General features: G+C 37.4%; 2 protein-coding genes across 2 annotated transcripts in view; one reads left to right on the forward strand and one right to left on the reverse strand.

The window, feature by feature from the left end:
- LIMS2 (LIM zinc finger domain containing 2) overlaps positions 1–19,748 on the reverse strand; it is a 29,952-nt gene that overhangs the window by 3,812 nt on the left and 6,392 nt on the right. Inside the window, exons 2-9 of the mRNA XM_081329014.1 lie at positions 16,296–16,455; positions 14,790–14,856; positions 13,799–13,919; positions 7,549–7,698; positions 6,964–7,114; positions 5,024–5,116; positions 3,271–3,319; positions 3,060–3,135 (exon numbers count right to left, since the gene is read on the reverse strand). Of these exons, the coding sequence (XP_081185140.1) occupies positions 3,060–3,135; positions 3,271–3,319; positions 5,024–5,116; positions 6,964–7,114; positions 7,549–7,698; positions 13,799–13,919; positions 14,790–14,856; positions 16,296–16,455 (867 nt within the window). The remainder of the gene's footprint in view (positions 1–3,059; positions 3,136–3,270; positions 3,320–5,023; positions 5,117–6,963; positions 7,115–7,548; positions 7,699–13,798; positions 13,920–14,789; positions 14,857–16,295; positions 16,456–19,748) is intronic.
- On the forward strand, positions 10,435–11,451 carry GPR17 (G protein-coupled receptor 17; the record flags this gene model as incomplete). The annotated part of the gene is made up of 1 exon (XM_081330129.1): positions 10,435–11,451. One exon carries the CDS (start codon positions 10,435–10,437, stop codon positions 11,449–11,451), a length of 1,017 nt encoding a protein of 338 aa, XP_081186255.1.

A 19,748-nucleotide genomic window follows, 5' to 3' on the forward strand; every position in this document is an offset into this window, starting at 1 on the left:
AGCACCTGAAGTCAGCACAAGAAGCAATGGATGGAAACTAATCAAGGAGAGAAGCAACCTAGAACTAAGGAGAAATTTCCTGACAGTTAGAATAATTAATCAGTGGAACAACTTGCCTCCAGAAGTTGTGATGTTCCAACTCTGGAGGTTTTTAAGTCACCATGTGTCTGAAATGGTATAGGGTTTCCTGCTTGAGCAGGGGGTTGGATTAGAAGACCTCCAAGGTCTCTTCCAATTCTGTTATAATTCTTATGTTTCTCCTGTGGTCCACTGATTCTACGGTCTTGCTATGAAGGACAAACTTAATACTCTAATTCTTATACATTTAAAAGTAAAATTTCATTGACTGTTGTTGTTGTTGTTGTTGTTAGCTGCGAAGTTGTGTCCGACCCATCGCAACCCCATGGACAACGTTCCTCCAGGCCTTCCTGTCCTCTACCATCTTCTGGAGTCCATTTAAGCTCACGCCTACTGCTTCAGTGACTCCATCCAGTCACCTCATTCTCTGTCGTCCCCTTCTTCTATTGCCCTCAATCTTTCCCAGCATTAGGCTCTAGGCCACTCAGGTATGAATTAAATCATATCCCTGTTGAATATACAGTAGAGGTGACAAATAGATTTAAGGAATTAGATCTGATAGACAGAGTGCCTGAAGAACTATGGACAGAGGTTCGCAACATTGTACAAGAGGTAGCAACTAAAACCATCCCAAAGAAAAAGAAATGCAAGAAAGCAAAATGGCTGTCTGAGGAAGCTTTGCAAATAGCTGAGAAAAGGAGGGAAGTGAAAGGCAAGGGAGAAAAAGAAAGATACACCCAATTGAATGCAGAATTCCAGAGAACAGCTAGAAGAGATAAGAATGCCTTCTTAAATGAACAGTGCAAAGAAATAGAAGAAAACAAAAGAATAGGGAGGACCAGAGATCTCTTCAAGAAACCTGGAGAGATGAAGGGAGCGTTTCATGCAAAAATGGGCATGATAAAGGACCAAAATGGCAGGGACCTAACAGAGGCAGAAGAGATTAAGAAGAGGTGGCAAAATTACACAGAAGAACTATACAAGAACGAGCTTAACGTCCCAGATAACCACGATAAGGTGGTCACTGACCTCGAGCCAGACATCCTAGAATGTGAAGTGAAATGGGCCTTAGGAAAGCTGAGCAACAACAAAGCTAGTGCAGGTGACAGTATTCCAGCTGAGCTATTCAAAATCTTAAAAGACGATGCAGTAAAAGTGCTACACTCAATTTGCCAGCAAATTTGGAAAACTCAACAGTGGCCACAGGATTGGAAAAGATCAGTTTACATTCCAATTCCAAAGAAAGGCAGTGCCAAAGAATGTTCAAACTATCGCACCATTGCACTCATTTCACATGCCAGTAAAGTTATGCTTAAAATCCTACAAGCTAGACTCCAGCAGTATGTGGATCAAGAACTACCAGAAGTACAGGCAGGATTTCGAAGAGGCAGAAGAACTAGAGATCAAATTGCCAACATACGCTGGATCATGGAGAAAGCTAGGGAGTTCCAGAAAAACATCTACTTCTGCTTCATTGACTATGCTAAAGCCTTTGATTGTGTGGATCACAACAAACTGTGGCAAGTTCTGAAAGAGATGGGAGTACCAGACGATCTTATTTGTCTCTTGAGAAACCTATATGCGGGTCAAGAAGCAACAGTGAGAACTGGACACGGAACCACTGATTGGTTCAAAATTGAGAAAGGAGTCCGGCAAGGCTGTATACTGTCGCCCTGCCTATTTAACTTATATGCAGAGCACATCATGAGAAAGGCAGGGCTAGATGAATCAAAAGTTGGAATTAAGATTGCCGGAAGAAATATCAACAACCTAAGATACGCAGATGATACCACTCTAATGGCAGAAAGTGAAGAAGAACTAAAGAGCCTCTTGTTGCGGGTGAAGAAGGAGAGTGCAAAACTTGGGTTGAAACTTAACATTAAGAAAACCAAGATCATGGCATCTGGCCCTCTCAATTCCTGGCAAATAGATGGGGAAGAAATGGAGGTAGTGACAGATTTTATTTTCCTGGGCTCCAAGATCACTGCAGATGGGGACTGTAGCCAAGAAATTAAAAGACGCTTGCTCCTTGGGAGGAAAGCCATGGCAAATCTAGACAGCACACTAAAAAGCAGAGACATCACCCTGTCAACAAAAGTGCGTATAGTCAAGGCTATGGTCTTCCCAGTTGCAATGTATGGCTGTGAAAGTTGGACCATAAGAAAGGCTGAGCGCCAAAGAATTGAGGCCTTTGAACTATGGTGCTGGAGAAGACTCCTGCGAGTCCCTTGGACTGCAAGGCGATCAAACCGGTCAGTCCTAGAGGAGATCAATCCTGACTGCTCTTTAGAAAGCCAGATCCTGAAGCTAAAACTCAAATACTTTGGCCACCTAATAAGAAGGAAGGACTCACTGGAGAAGAGCCTAATGCTGGGAAAGATCGAGGGCAATAGAAGAAGGGGACGACAGAGAATGAGGTGGCTGGATGGAGTCACTGAAGCAGTAGGCGTGAGCTTAAATGGACTCCAGAAGATGGTAGAGGACAGGAAGGCCTGGAGGAATGTTGTCCATAGGGTCGCGATGGGTCGGACACGACTTCGCAGCTAACAACAACAACAACATTAAAGTTATTTAAGTTAGTAGCTATCACCAGGTCTAGAGGTAATACATTCTATAGGTTAATTGCATAACATATAAAGAATAGCTTTCCTTCGCCTGTTCTAAATCTCCTTTCAGGCAACTTCACTAGGTGATACTGGTCCTAACGTTTGAAAAAGGGACGGTGATAAAAGGTCTTTTCACTTTCTTCATGGCATAAATGACTTTTTAGACATTACTGTTAGCCTCTGTTCCAAGCTAACGAATCCCATACTCAGAGAAATGTTTCAAGCCCACCAAGCATTTGAGATGCTCAGTTCTGTTATATCAGCACCCGACACAATATTCCAGGTGTAGTGGGACTACATTAAAGATATTACTGTTCTATTTGAATCCCTTTCTTATGAAAATCCCTTCTGAGTTAGTCTTTCCTGGCCACTTACTTCAAGGTAAGCTTGATGTTGCAGGTAGAACAGGAGAAGCAGTTTACACACCAAGCTTTGTTGAGAGCAGATACCACTAGTGAGAAATAGTAAAGAATAGGATGTTATCACACTATAACATTGTTCCAAATTCAGGAGACGGATTTGAAAAGAATCATTGAAAATTGTGCATGCAGAGCTGCAATGGGTGTATTGAGAGTCCACAGCTTACCATCCCCCTCGATCACATGGCTGCAGTTGTAGCAGACGTCTCCAAAGAGCTGCATAAAAAAGAACAAAAGCAATAATTTTCATTCAAAGGAAGGAATGTTTCAGCCCTTACAGTTTATTCATTGGTGCCTCTAGAAGAGTGGTCTCAGTTATTGCTCTGAATTTCAGTCCCTTCCTTCACAGCTTTTCTTTCACAACTGAAAAGAATCAAGTTTTAATTCCTAAAAACTGCATATCTTAAACAATTTTAAAGTACAGAATCGGAGCAAAGTCTTTGATTTATTTAACCGCATTTTTTTGAAGTTGAAAGCTGTTGCTCTGATCTTATCTATCCATAAGAGAGAGGATGAGGATCTGATGAAGTAAGGAGAGTTTATTTACACGCTTGAAGGGTTTTCCTTCATAATGTTCAGATTATTTTTTCTCTAGTTTATACCTAAAAATTCATAAGAATTATACTTGTTGCTTTGGAAGAACTCATCTAACTTCAGTTATACAGTTTATCCCTTTCAGGTTTGAGAGGACCTTAGATTAAACTAAACAATTGTACATTCCATAGTTAAGGGGACCTTTGATCACATGGGAAGGCTCCTTCAATTGGTGATAAGTGCTTGATAATAATTAGAAAGTATTCCATCAGTGTGACAAGCTGTATTTTTAATTTAGTTGAATATTTAAAATATCTCTAGGTTGATCCTCCCAAACACTAATACTTTTAATGTTTATTTGCCCCACTAAAATCAATGTATTGTAGAGGAAAGAAAGGACAGTAGATTTGATGTGCGGTATAAGCCTGTTATAAGCTCTAGGCAATGTAAAAGGGATGAAGAGATAACAACGCAAGATTCCCCTCAACTGAAATGCAGTTCTGAAGAATTTGCACAATGTGAAATGAGAGGAAAGGGAACTCCATGTGCCCTTTTAAAGCCTCTTTGAGATCCTGGTCTTCCAGTGCAGGGGTACACCATAGAACAGGAGTACCCAACCCCCGCTCTATGGACCAGCACTGGTCCGCAGCATGCCAGAAACCAGGCCAAGCAAACAAGCAAAGCCCCATCTGCGGGATGCAGGCAGCACATGAAACCACGCCGCCACTGGTCCACGGAAAAACCTTTCTCCATGTAAGCCGTTCCTGGTGCCCAAAAGGTTAGGGCCCACTGGCATAGAGCAATGAAAGATTCCTAGAGAATTTCCCCAGACTACAGATTCTCTTGTAACTGAGCAGTGCTACTGATCAGTTTCCTTTGAGAAAGCTGTGGAAACCTGGGTTGTTTTTAAAGCACCTTTTTGTTTCTTTATAAGGAGCACTGTGCACAGCACAGTGAAAAATAATCTATTTCTTTCAGCAGTCTAGCTTACAACAAACAATAAATTATGCCTTATTTTCCATTGCAAGACATGATGTTTTCTTCCAGTAAATTCCAACTAGAAAACTCTTGGCACTGACTTCTCTTTTTTCTGCCCTTCATTCTGCTCCATACTCACGAATGGCTATTTATGGTTAGCCAACCTAGAGACAATTTGATTTGCATTTACTTCCCAAGTGCAAAGTATTCCTAGACATTAAGTATTTATTAAGACTAGTATATCTACCATATCTTTAAATTTTATCTTTTTAAAAATTCTCATTCAAAATTTGTATCTTACAGAAAAATATTATGCCTTGTTTCCCCTGTCAAACAGTAAGAAAAGGAAAAAAATAAAATAAAATAAAAAGAGAAATAAAATATCTTCTAAAGGACAGTAGACTTTACCTGATTGTAATGAGTCTCACAGTAAGCCAGACCCTTTTTCTCATAATGCCGGTGTCCTAGGAATGGCTTCTCACATTTGGCACAAACAAAGTGCTATAAAGTGAAAAGGACATGTTATATCAAAGGGTCATTATCAAAGAAGTTATGTCAAACATGACATAACATTTGTTATGGAGTTTCATATGGGAAGAAAGCAAAACCAGAGATACTAAGCTCATGTTATTTCATTGTTTTGTTTACAGTCACCTCCTCCAAGAGGATGTTGTTGTGCTTTCAAATAATGCTGGACTAGAAACAATGATCTAAGAAAGTACCACCTTTGAATATATTTCATTTTTATGCTACTGCATACTGATTTCTAAATTATACCAAATAGCTAAGAAGAAATGGGAATTATACAGTATATTCCAGAATCAAACTTTGCAATAAAATACGCTGTGTTTCACTCCAGATTCCTATGTCATCTTTATTATATAGAATTAGTAGTGGAATGTCAAATTTCATACGAAACTATCATTCTCAATAACACTCATATTTGTGCTGAACTTGAATTCTAGTGCTTCTAAACATATTCACAATTGCACCTTTTGAGTCATTGTTACCCCAGCAATCCTAGGTAAATATCTGTTGGTTATAAGGTAGGAATATTGTCTTTTCTTTAGACATTTGCTTTTTTATTTAGCAATATTTCTACACTGGATTCTCACAATCACTATCAAGATGAAATACCTTGAAATCAAAACATATCAAAACAGAATACTCATAATATTCTCTTAAAATATTAAAAATATCTTGGATCTATTCATCAAATATGTACCGTACCATAAAATTTGAATTACATCATTTAAAACAGTATATAAAAGTTAATACAATCAGTAACTTATGGTCTAGAACAGGGGTGTCAAACTCAATTTCATTGAGGGCCGCATCAGCATTGCGGTTGCCCTCAGGGGGCCGGGTGGGTATGGCCAGGGTGGGCGTGGCCTACTGGGTGGGCGTGGCTAGAGTGCGTATGGCCTACCGGGTGGGCATGGCCAGCTCTACATCATTCGCATCAAGGGTGCCTATGAGGGCCTGGGCAGGAGTGGGACAGATCTGAGGGTCTCTGGCAGAAGGAGGGTCTCTGGGCCAGGGCCAAGGCAGTGGGGGCCGTTCCCTCACTGTTTCCAGGCTGGCTTCGCGGGCCACATGAAACCACTTCGCGGGCCGGATCTGTCCCCCGGGCCTTGTGTTTCATATGTCTGGTCTAGAACCATGTCTTCTAATGTAGTATCAATGATAGAATCATATTGTACATATGTTGCAGCGTTTCCTATGATTCTACTTGCTTTTCAATCACATTTTAATCTGACATTCTATAAAGCTATGAAATATCTTGATATAATTGACAAAGATGAGTTAATTTTCCCCCATCTGCCCTATTAACATTTGTACTTATTTGTACTTGCTGTACAATAGTTAACTTTCAAAAGACAAAGAGAGATTCATTATAGCCATCCTGTTCTGAAATGTTAGAAGACTATTCATAGTTTTTATTGTAAAATTTTAGTAACAGGATTTAAAAAATAATAATAATTGTGGTCTTTCAGATGTTTCTGAACTCCTCCTCCTATCATTAATCATGGATCATCCTGGGAACAATTCAATACCACTTGGAGGGTCACAATTTTCCTGACCTAATATATTAATAAATTTATCTTTTAAAGCAGAAAACAGTTTCATCTATTATTGTTTCATGTATTTTTTTACTATTTATATATTTGGGGCAAGACAGGCTACAAATCTAGCTAAATGCAAAATAAAGATTGATTTCATTTAAAACTGTATTGTGTACGAAGAACAGCGGCAATATCTGTTTATTAAAGCAGGAGAACCCACTGTATCAAAAATGGAAGGGTAATATTGATTTCCAGCAAGCAGCAGATTGGGGAAGTTCTCACCTCAACGTGCCATTGTTTTCCTAGAGCATTGACCACTCGACCCTCAATAGGCCGCCGACAAGCCCCACAGATTGGAATGCCCATCTTATCATGGCACGGCAGGCAATAGAGCTCTCCTTTCAGCTCCCTGGCATCAGCGGTCAATTCCTTCCTATACCACAACATTAGTAGTTAAAGACTTTGGGACCAATATTTGTCACAGATAGCATGTGCTAATAGTCACTACATAATCTAAAACAGGCTCTACCAAACATGAAAAGGGGAAAAGTTCTTAAATAGAAATATACTCCTTAGACTTCCTTTGCCTCATTATTCATTCTTACACATACTTTGGAAGAACTATTTTTAATATAGACTTTGGTTTATCACTTGTATTTTAGAAATCAGAAATAATCAGAATTACTGAGCCACTGTCCATTAAACCTCAGAAGGGTTTTCTATTGTAAATTTTTATCTAATTAATTTTGTACCTTGGAAACTTTACATCTAGCTTCTTAATAGGCAATTCATGTTCAGAGGAGATTCAGTTCAATAATTTACTATGTAAAAGGAGATTTATAATGACTTAGCACATGGCCAACGTACCCACAGTGGGTGCAGCTGAAATGATCCGGATGATAGGAGTCATTCTTGAACATAAGAGGCTGTTCATCAATTATCAAGTGGCATTTCTGGCAAATATATTTGCCCAAGCCTTTGGCTTTCTCACGATTGTGGCAAGGCCGACAAAGGTGTCTAAAATGCAGTTGGAAAGAGAAATGCTGAGAGACATCATTCAAATAACAGTAATTTGCAAACTAATTTCTTGTTAGACTTCAGAGCTTCTGAATCTTAATGAGAACATTAATTAATAAACCATGTTTGGAACTTGTGTATTATTGCATGAATTACATCTACACTGAACTGGTTTAGGTAAATGTCAGTATTATTTTCTTCAGCAAATGGAATTTTTGTGCATCTGTTTATGGGTTTTAAAAATTCGGGAAATTTCAAATATACAAATGCACACAAATGCATTTACATTTAATTTTGCAATTTTCCCTATATAGAACGTGCTCCATTTTGTTCATTCATGGGACTGAATGCACAGATAACATGAAAAGCTAATTGATAAACTATGCAAATATCGATTAGAAAAGAGCTAAGCAACTCAAATTAATGCACAGTCTCCCAGGCTTCCTGAAAGATCCAAGCAAGGTCATTTGGCCTCTAGGTCCTTATCAATAGAAAGGAGCTAATAATAAATTTCAGTTCCATGAGGCCACTGTGAATCTTGTGTTCCTTACAATCCCCCAATAGAAAGCCCAGTCAGCATAAGTGGAAAGGAATGTTATTAGCACACTTGCTTCACAAGTCTCCTCTGCTCTTCCTCCCCAAAGCCGAAGATACTAAGACAAGAGCTACAGTTCACAGAAAGAAAGCAGACAGCGTCCCTTTATAAATGGGAGTATGCAGCTGTGTTGCTCTCAGGATAAAGGCATCAATTTTATTCCTCTCTGTGGAATGAAGTCTAATTATACAGGGCAAGACATAGAGACCCTACTGCAAGTGTCCTAAGAAGAATACCCTCCCATTTTACTGAATAAGGGGCCTTCAGCCCTTACCACTGATAAACCATTAGCAGCCCAGCTCATTTGGAAGCCCTGTCTACTATCCTATAGATCCTTGTCCAGTGCAAAGCAAAGGGAGGTCCTAGAATCACAAAGCCGTTACTATGGTAGCCGTCCTTCTCGCTCGCATTCCCACCATTATAGAATTATCCCTTTCTGAAATGTCCTGTTGTGTCTGTAGCACTAGATTTCCCCTCCCCTTCTGCAATACTCTCCAAGACCTCTAAGGCAGCCAGAGGACTCCAAAGGCACAGTGTAAAAGGCAGAGGTCCAAAGAGAGAGGCTTTAATGAGCAGGGAAAACATTGGAATATTCATAAATACAATAACAATTAGTAACTCCCTCTGCCAACAGCTTAGCTGGAATTAAGACAGTCTTTCACAGGCATGTTATCTCCCCCCTCTTCTGTGAGCAAGATGATAAAGGACAATCACACCTAGCAGAAGTCTATATAGTGCAGCTCCCTTTTCACTGAATTTCCTAAAGTCAACCTCTGATGGAACTTTTTACAGCTGTGTTCTCCTTTCTAAATTTGCTGGTGTCATAAAGAGCTCAAAGATTTTCATCACAACTTGATCAGACTGCAAGCAAACTGCAAGAGGTAAGAGCTTTGGTATCAGGGTCAACATTTATTAGCCTAGAAAATACAGCATCTCCTAACTTGTATTGGTGTTTCCAAATAAACAGTTTCTATTATTTCTGTTCAAGAATTGTTGCCTGTAATGTTAAGAACACAGTTGGGTGTTCTACTTAATATTACTAGATTATAGTATATAGTATAATGTATACATAATAGGTGGAAGATTGTTGATTAAATATTACATTTATAAATGAATTACCACTGTTACAACAAATTGATATAAGTTTATTTTTTAATGTTCATAATACTCATAAAAGTATAACTTTACATGAAGAATGAAAGGCTTTGCTGTTCTAAGAAAATAGAAGTAGCTGTGATTTCTAATGTTATTTTTTAAGACAAATAGTTATGATTCCCTTAATAAACTAGAGAATTGAATACAAACAAAAGACAATCTGCTGCATGCCTAGCACTTGGGAATGTTTGTTAAGCTTCATTAAGATATAAAGTACTATTTATCTTTTTGCTGTAGAGGAAATCCTTTATTTTATATATTTTTTAAGTATCTAGAATACTTTGTGGTCAAGTTGCAGAATTAATACTTGCCATTAGTATAAAGTGTTTATGTTCCAAAAATATTAGAATTATATTCAAATAATGCTGAATTTTTCATTTATATTATTTCTATGCTTTTCATTATATCTAAAAACTTGAATGAGATTAACCATAGGGAACAGAAGCTTTTCCAGTATTTATATCGCTTTTATTTACAAAGATCTGTCTACAAAGCACTTTGAATCAAGCAAATGGTGCATGCAATGCACAGTATATACCACTTCTGTGGAACTGCAATTGAATGTGTACACACACACACACACAATATAATGTTGCATGTTATGTATAGGGATAATTAAGAGTTGAATTGAAATATGGCTAACTGAAAAATTTAAAAGTAGAAAACCCTCTCCCAGAATTGTACCTAATTTGCATGCATAGTTTATAAAAAGAATAGCCAGGATTCATATGCCCATATATAATGTTTTTGTTTATGCATCTAATTTTAGAGGATCTCCTGATTATCTGGAGGTGGCTTTTTCAAAAGTCTGGCAATGGGGTTATCAGACAAAACCTAATCAACATCCAATAGCAAGGAAAACAAACAGCAATTTTTGCTAGTTCATATAACAAATAATAAAACACAGATTTCTTGGCACTGTAATATTTTCATCCATGTTTATTTATTTGGTATTTCAGGTTCAGATTGAAGACCAGTTGTGAGGAATGAACAGCCAAGCAGACTCTTCAGGCCTGTTATTCAACATTTCCCTGTCAAATTCAGAGCAATGTGGCAAAGAGAGTCACATGGAAAACATCCTTTTTGCTATTTTCTACCTTCTCGATTTCATCCTAGCCTTTCTGGGCAATGTTTTGGCACTCTGGCTCTTCATTCGGGACCAAAAATCAGATACCCCTGCCAACGTTTTCCTGATGCATCTTGCTGTAGCCGATCTGTCTTTTGTGCTCATTTTGCCAACTCGGTTGGTCTACCACTTTTCAGGCAATCACTGGCCATTTGGAGAGCTCCCTTGCCGACTCACAGGGTTTCTTTTCTACCTCAACATGTATGCAAGCATCTACTTCCTCATGTGCATCAGCATAGATCGCTTCTTAGCTATCGTGCATCCTGTGAAGTCCCTCAAACTCCGCAGGTCACTTTATGCTCATTTGACCTGTGCCTTCCTGTGGGTTATAGTTGCCGTGGCCATGGCACCTCTTTTGATCAGTGTGCAGACAGTTGAGATGAATAATACCACCATCTGCCTCCAACTCTACAGAGAGAAAGCATCACGCCATGCTCTTGTATCACTGGCTGTTGCATTCACTTTTCCATTTTTTACTACAGTAACTTGCTATTTACTGATCATACGAAGCCTGAAGAAGGGGCACCGCATTGAAAATCATCTGAAGGAAAAAGCCATCAAAATGATAATCATGGTTCTTATGATCTTCTTGGTCTGCTTTGTGCCCTATCACGTCAACCGCTATATTTATATCCTCAATTACGATGGTGTGAAAACTTCTTGTGCAACGCAGAGGATCCTGGCACTTGGCAATCGCATTACTTCATGCCTCACCAGCTTAAATGGTGCCCTAGATCCGATCATGTATTTTTTTGTTGCTGAAAAGTTTCAAGAGGCCTTGTGTGATTTGTTTTGCAGCAAAAGAGTTGCAAGGTTACCTTCAAGTTATGACGGGAAAACAAATGACAGCTCTTTAAGTGCTAAATCTGAACTGTAAATACCCCCCAGCAAAGTACTTCCTTAACAAAAGTTTGCTGCCCAGCAAGATTTGATCTCCTAGAAAGCAGAACAGCTTTTCTACAAAAACACAAGATCTAATACTTAATTGTTAAGGAAACAAAGCATATACAACAATCCTAACTGGAAAGGGTGACTGAGGTGGTAAATGGTGCTATTTCCAAAGCCCTCTATCCCAGGATGGATAGTATCTCCCTTTTTTTGCCTTCTACCTAGCATTTTTAAGGGGTTTGGGGATGGGTGGGTGAGGAGAATTACAAAGATAAGAGTTACAGATACTATCAGGAAACACAATTCTTTTGATTTCCTGGAATACTCTTTTGAGTGTTACTGTCAGTGGAAATATCACCAATAGATTTTTCATAAGCATAATCTGGTTCTACAGAAAACTAAAAGGCAGCTTTACCTTATCATCATTTCAGGAATCAGATCAGGTTGTGTGAAATTATGAATCTTGTGATAATTTTTGCATAGCAAATAGTAGAAAGTAATAATTCCATTAGGATATAGATTGAAATTTCAGTGAACAAAAGTTTAGTAACTTCACCAGAAATAGATGATGAAAGAATTGACCTTTTAATATATTCAAATAGTGAATAGAGAAGTTTTAGTAATATTCAGGAGCTGTCCAAATCCTATTTTGTGCAGTCTACAATATAACAAGGCAGGCAGGAATTCACCCCAAAGTTGTTTAATATTTAGCACTTAGCAATAGCACTTAGGCTTATATACCACTTCACTGTGCTTTACAGCCCTCTCTGAGTGGTTTACAGAGACAGCATATTGCCCCCAACAATCTGGGTCCTCATTTTACCAATCTCGGAAGGACGGAAGGCTGAGTCAACCTTGAGCCGGTCAGAATCGAATTGCTGAACTGCTGGCAGTCGGCAGTCAGCAGTAGCCTGTAGTAATGCATTCTAACCATTGTACCACATGGCTCTTTACATCTACAATGCAAACCTTTGAGAGGTTTACGAATATGGGGTTTAGTTTTAAGCAAACTTTATAATTCTCCCACCATAGCTGCAGAAGAATACAAAAGCTGCAGATTCTTTTTGTTATACCTCAAGATGAATAAATTACAAACATCATATTTGAACAAAATGCTCCTTTTAATTATAGCTTTGGCTGTAGATACCATTTTCAATAGCAGTGAATGCACAAAACACATTTTATGTGCAGATTCTTATAAGAATGAATACGGTTAATGAATTTTTAGACAGCTTGCTACAAATTATTAACTTAATTCAGTTTAATAATTTAAGATGTAAGTCTAGCTGGGTACTTAGCCCTACTTAAAGTAGACTGCATTTACCATAGTGTCTTAGAACAATGATTGTCTGAAGCTGGAGCAACTGTGCTTGTACAGCTATCTGCTTTACTTTGCCAATATAACTTTACTGCAATTCTATCACAAATGTGTGCTATCATGTTTATTATCTTTCTACATTTCAGATTCTAGTCAACTTTATACTGTGCAACTTATAAGTTTTGATGTTTTCCATTATGTTTAGAACACACGCACATACAAGCTAAATGTTTAGCTAAAACAATGTAGAATTCTCCCATTTGCCTTTTAGCAGTTCAATTCTAACTGTTTTCTAAATTGAAGTATGCTGTGGTCACAAATGCATAATATCTACTACAGGAAAAGCACAAGGACTGCCGTTAATTTTTCTAAAAATTCTTTTTAATTTAAAAATTGTAAATTTTCTTAGCCAATATAATAGAACAAATATAAAACACTGTAAAGATAGATTCAGAGAATTTACAAACAAATAAAACATTTAATTTTCAATAATTATTTTCATTAAGGAAAATAATATAAATGCTAAGAATAGGTTAGAAAACTGAAAGTTGCTGCACGTATTTTGAGGCTATTCTATTTTGTTTTTCTTTTTCCAAATAATTTTTCCATTTATTGTTTTTTACTTTTACATTCTTTATAGTCTCATTTGTACTTAAAATGTATATTTAAAAACTACATAACTGGAAATACATTCAAAAGGAGAATAAAGCAATTTTGTTTATATTGGTACAAAATTCTGTCTATCCAACAACATTGTTGCTAAGTATTATCCATCTTAACATAACTGTATTTATACAGACACTTAGCTACTTCCTAGCATTTTGCCTAAAAGAATTACCATTTTGAAAATGGCTGCCAACACATTCGTTCTCCAGACTTTTTGGAGACATACCTTCCTTTCCATAACATATAACTAGTTTAAATAATGCATTCAACTTCATATTTACCTTCTATGCCTATCTCATCAACTGCTAACATTTAACATATAAAATACAGACATAGTTCTATCTATTCTTACCTGCCAGCGTTCTTCACAAAACCCAAATCAGCAAGAACCACATCACAGAGTTCACAACAAAAGCATTCAGGATGCCAATTATTGTTCATTGCTTTGATGACTCGGCCAATGATGAATTCACCTTGAAACAGAAATACCACACTTCATAAACTTATTTCAATTCAGAAGACTCCTTAGTATTCCATAGTAGTAGTTAGGTAGCAAAACTTTTTGAAAGCATTTTGTAGTTTGCTATATTACAGTAAAAGGGACGCGGTGGATCAGTGGGTTAGGACACTGAGCTTGTCGATCAGAAGGTCGGCAGTTTGGCAGGTTGAATCCCGAGTGCCGCGTAACAGAGTGAGCGCCTGTTACTCGTCCCAGCTTCTGCTAACCTAGCAGTTCGAAAGCACATAAAAATGCAAGTAGAAAAATAGGGACCACTACGGTGGGAAGGTAACAACGTTCCGTGCGCCTCTGACGTCTAGTCATGCCGGCCACATGACCTTGGACAAGCGCTGGCTCTTTGGCTTTGAAACGGAGATGAGCACCGGCCCCTAGAGTCAGAAACAACTAGCACGCATGTGCAGGGGAACCTTTACCTTTACCTTTATATTACAGTAATGAGAAACCTAAGAGTAAAACTAACTTGCTCAAGGCCACTGAGACAAATCCAGGTTTGTTAGATACAGAACTAATATCTATTTCACTGAACCACAAAGACTGCCCTATAAAGGTCTGAATGTCAGGATTTTCTTTAAAAAATGTATAATTTTCCATGTATGACTTTTGTTCTTACCTATGACCAGTGGAGTTATAAAAAAAATTACAATACTTTCTTCTTAATTTGCTCTCTACTGCCTCCCCTTAATAAGTTAATGGTTATAGAATACCCAGAACCCTTAATAGGTTAATGGTTATAGAACACCCAGGATCTCATAATTAGATGGTTTACAACTAGTATTAATAAACAGACAAAATTAGATTTGAATCGTTTATGCAGAAAACTTACCACATTCCCCACAGCATGGTGCAAATAGCATCTGGAAGTCATGCTCACAATATTTTCTCCCTTCAAACTGAAAGATATATACAAGAAAACATATCTTTATAAAACACAAGAAAGTATAAGAAAGTATGAACACAAAGCAATAGAATTCTCTCATTAATATCTGGGGGATCTTGCATTATTGATTCTTACTTTTGGGAAGTTCATTCCAAAACATTAACCCACCTTCAAATCACAATAGCATTTTCGTGCATTTATTATAATTGTAACATTCATTAGATATTTTGTAACAGTGCTCTTATCTCACTTCAATAGCTATACCCTCTGATTTTAAATATGCCTTTCTTTACTGACTATAAAGAGATTTACTTTTAATGTACAAAAGATAATATCCCATGATCTTCTGATACTGTTTGGCACTGCATTTCTATTAAATCAAATCAATTAAAAAAATAAAAGGAGGCACAACTGGACCTGTAATATTTTTCTTTTAAGAAAAAGTGTTTGTTTTCCCTTCCTTCTGTTTCACTATCATGGCTTCTAATTTTAACTGACTACAGTGTACTGGTATGTTTAAAGCTGGATAAACTATGGTTACTCTTAACTATGGATAACTGAAACATGTATACTTTCATGCTTGGTTTATGACATTGGTTTATACACATCCCAGGAAAAAAAATCATTTTCTAAATGTTTGGATTTGTAATCTTCAATTAATGCTCACAGAAATGAAAGCTTCCAATATTACCTTTGCAGCTATACTAGAGGATGTGAAAGGAATACAGGCTTTCAAGCTAGTACACGTAGCTCTAAACTATAATTTTAGCATAGACTTAAATCATGCTGACTAGAATTTCTTTGAGTTCTAACTCCAACATTTGTCCAAGATTCTAAGCCAGGGGTGTCAAACTCAATTTCATTGAGGGCCGCGTCAGCATTGCGGTTGCCCTCAGGGGGCCGGGTGGGTATGGCCAGGGTGGGCGTGGCCTACTGGGTGGGCATGGCTAGAGTGTGTGTGGCCTACTGAGTGGGCGTGGCCAGCTCTACATCGTTCGCATCAAGGGTGCTTATGGGGGCCTGGGCAGGAGTGGGACAGATCTGAGGGTCTCTGGCAGGAGGAGGGTCTCTGGGCCAGGGCCAAGGCAATGGGGGCCGTTCCCTCACTGTTTCCAGGATGGCTTCGCAGGCCACATGAAACCATTTTGCGGGCCGGATCCGGCCCCCGGGCCTTGTGTTTGACATGTCTGTTCTAAGCTGAAGAAATCTGGCTAACATTGTACCTGAACTGGTGACTGCTGAACTCTTCTTGCTACTTGTCTAAGAAAGTGAGAGCCTGTTGAAAGTTGGATGATATTAAAAATTACATAGGGGACAAAAGGGAAATGGAACACTGAGATTAAAACTCAGACAACTGTATACTCCATAGAAAATAATTGAGTTAGGCTTCTCAGTCTGGAAGGAAAAAAAACTAAGTAGCTTTCCAAACTATTAAAAGTGTAATAATCTCACATCATAAAAGAGGCCATCTGGAAACTGGCGAAAGCACTGAGCACAGACAAAGCAGTTTTCATGATACAGTTCTCCATTGCTGTTTACAATTCGTTCAGTGGGATCAAAACGGGCTCGACAGCGTTCACATACAGCATTCGCGAGGGCATCTGACATATTACTGAGAAGCAAAAGAGAAAAATAAAAAATACCTCTTCTAAATAAAAAGTGTAGCCACTAAATTCAGTTACATTAATAAAAAATAACACTCCATTTTTATACCTTTATTTATATTCAAGCACAGTTGAGGTGTCAATTATAAACATGATCAGAAGGGAAATATTTAATGATCCTATATAAAGTAGAGTAGAGCAGAGCAGAGCAGAATATTTTATATGCTTAAGACATTTAAGCATATAAGACATTTTCACAAATTTTTGATGCCTGGCAAAAAACATATCCTACATTTAATGTTCTGTTAGAATTCTCTCACAGGAATGATATTGTTGGGCTAAATAAGAGGAAGGAGCATCTTTTTGATTCTGAGTGAAAAATAGGATATAAGCTAATAAATAAATAAATATCGCTAGAATATTGTCATCTCCATTTTTCGCAAAACTAAGTATAATCATTATCTTTCCTATACATTATAAATCAGGCTTTCTACAATTAATGCACTGGGTTAGTTATTCAGCTCTAATGCTATTTTCTCTATAAAATTACTAATACATAATTATAAAATTACTAATACTAATAATAGACTAATACAGCTACCTCTTCCATTACTGGTTTTCTTTGTGCATGTATGTAGAATAATGTTTTAATTTTTTTTGAATTTTTATACATGTCTCAGTTTTTATATTGTTTGTGAAAGTGAGACTACTTGTTAACTTTTCTACATGATTTCTGAATTTATTTTTTACCCTCCCTTTTTTATTTTTATAAATAATTTGTGAATTCATGAACTATTTTTTCCCAAATTAATGAATTAAAAATAATGGATCAGAGATCCATTGGAATAAAATATGGTATATTGGAAATATTATGGATATATTCTACATATCCATAATATATTTCTATGCTTTCAACTTTTATGCTAACTGTTCAAAGCAAGAACTGCCAAAATATCAGAAGAGCGTTAATAAATAAAAATGAGAGATTGTCATGACACAAATGTCATTTCCATATGAGTACTATGTGAAAAACTAAGTGCTAATGGATTACAAGAAACAGAAGTTTAAATTTTCATGAGGGAAAACATGATCTGCATCTTGTCAGAGCCATAATTATGCCTCATGTTACTTTTGACCTTACAAGCATTTCTAGATTTTCTCATCCATCCCACATAGCCACCTACTTGCAAAAGGCTAAAAATGTCAAATAGTTAAAGATTTCTTATATTAGAACAGCAGCAAGCTTTCATAACTGACATTAGGAATTAAAGATAGGAGTTAAACATTTTCCAACAAAATGGATACCCACACAACTTTATCAAAAAGTATCTAATCACAGAACCTGCTACACTCGCATATATCAAAAACATCTCAGAAACAATAAGCCAGGGGTGTCACGTGATGTGTCATGATGTATCACGACTTTTTTTCCATTGCCGGCACAGTTTCGGCATGACGCATCTGGCCCACGGGCTGGCAGTTTGACACCCCTGTCTTAAGCAAACCAAAATGACCCAGTAACCCAAGAATAAAAAACATGAGTCATCTACAACATAAAATGCAAGGACAAGCTGGAAAAAACCTAGCAGAGCACATCCACAAATTAACTTTTAGAAGACATATTCAAAACCCCCTTAATTTCACAACATATGGACTCAGTCATAACTTCAACTGGAAAACTATTAGCATCTTAGACTAAGTCAAAATGCTAGGGCAATTCAGAATTCAGCTTGGCATTCAGATAAATCAACCACCAATAGACACATAGAGATAAACCACATTCACACACCTTTCAAAAGAGACAAAAATAGTAAGTAAGAAAGAAAAAGACTAGAACCTGTTTATTGACTCATTAGTCCAGCAGTCAACATTCATATAAGCAGGGATCAGTACCAGACAAATAATCAGGAAAATCAGGAAAAACAATATTCTAGTGAAAGAGTATACTACATCACCATCAAAACTGACAGGGCAACCTATGGGATACAAACAGGCAGCAAACCATACATTGATATTACCTAATTGGGTAATTAAATGTCTACAAGCAAATAGCCAAGTTCAGAGAGTACCAAGAACTCCACAAATCAACCAGGCCACAGATATTCTCTTCTATTGAAGTTAAAGACAGCCATCCAACTAACTCTATAAAAATGAAAATGCCAGTTAATTAATAGATACTGCTGAGTGTTCTATTTCTAAAGTATCTTGGAATATGGATAAATACATAATAAAAATTAATTAATTCTAAGTGCAGAATATGACCACCATAAACCTTAAGATCTTAAATAATACTAACATGTAAAATATTAAAACAGATGTAATATATCAAACATTCATTAAAAAAATGAGCAATCCTTGCAAATTCTATTCCTTTCATTTATCCATTGGAAAAAATATCTAAATATAAATTCTTCATACGTAGATACATTAAGGTCTTAGTAATTTGATTCTACTTGCAGTTTTTGCAGCAAATGTAGAGACTGTCCAATTTCTACTCTTTGAGTTTAAAAAACAAACCCAGTGTTTCTGCACTACAAACCTGACTGCCTTATAGTATATTCCAGGCTACAAGTAATATATGGCAGAAAGTAGGTTTTTCAGCCAGCTTGATCTGCAATATATACAGACAAGGTCAAAGGCCAGAAAATGAGGACCTCTGAAAACTGCAATATAGCTGTTTCATATCATTTCGCAGAATATCAGCCCAATTAGCATTTTTCAGCCAAAGGACTACACAACAGTAGCAGATGTGTGAAAAGCAACCAGGCCAACTGTTTAGTTAGAGCACGGGTCAACCTCGCGATGTCATGTGACATGTTGTGACATATCATGACTTTTTCCCCATTGCCAGCAATGGGATAGGCGCAGGTTTGGCATGACACATCCAGCCCATGGGCCAGCAGTTTGACACCCCTGAGTTAGAGGGATGCTTTGGAGAAACTCTGTGTGGGAGAAATGGAGTACTAGAGAGATTCATTGCTTTCTTCCCAATCCTTCAAGCTGGAGGAAGTACTGATTGGCTCAGACCTTTCAGCAACTGTAGTGAGGACAATCACAGATCATCTCAGAGATGATTCCAGGGTCTGGGTAAGATGATTTCACGGTCACTGAAAGAATGAAAATCACTATGTAAAAGAACTGTAACTTACCTTGAATGTAACTAGGTTAGGAGAACCTAGTCGTGACCCTTTGAGAATTGGGATAATCTCACAATAGTTTCTTATCATTTACATCTTAACTTGAGCTTTCCTTGAGGCTGCCTTGAAGATGATTGATAGGCTGCAACTGGTTCAGAATTCAG

Source organism: Vipera berus (genome assembly GCF_964194415.1).
Source record: "Vipera berus genome assembly, chromosome: 5".
Lineage (NCBI taxonomy): Eukaryota > Metazoa > Chordata > Lepidosauria > Squamata > Viperidae > Vipera > Vipera berus.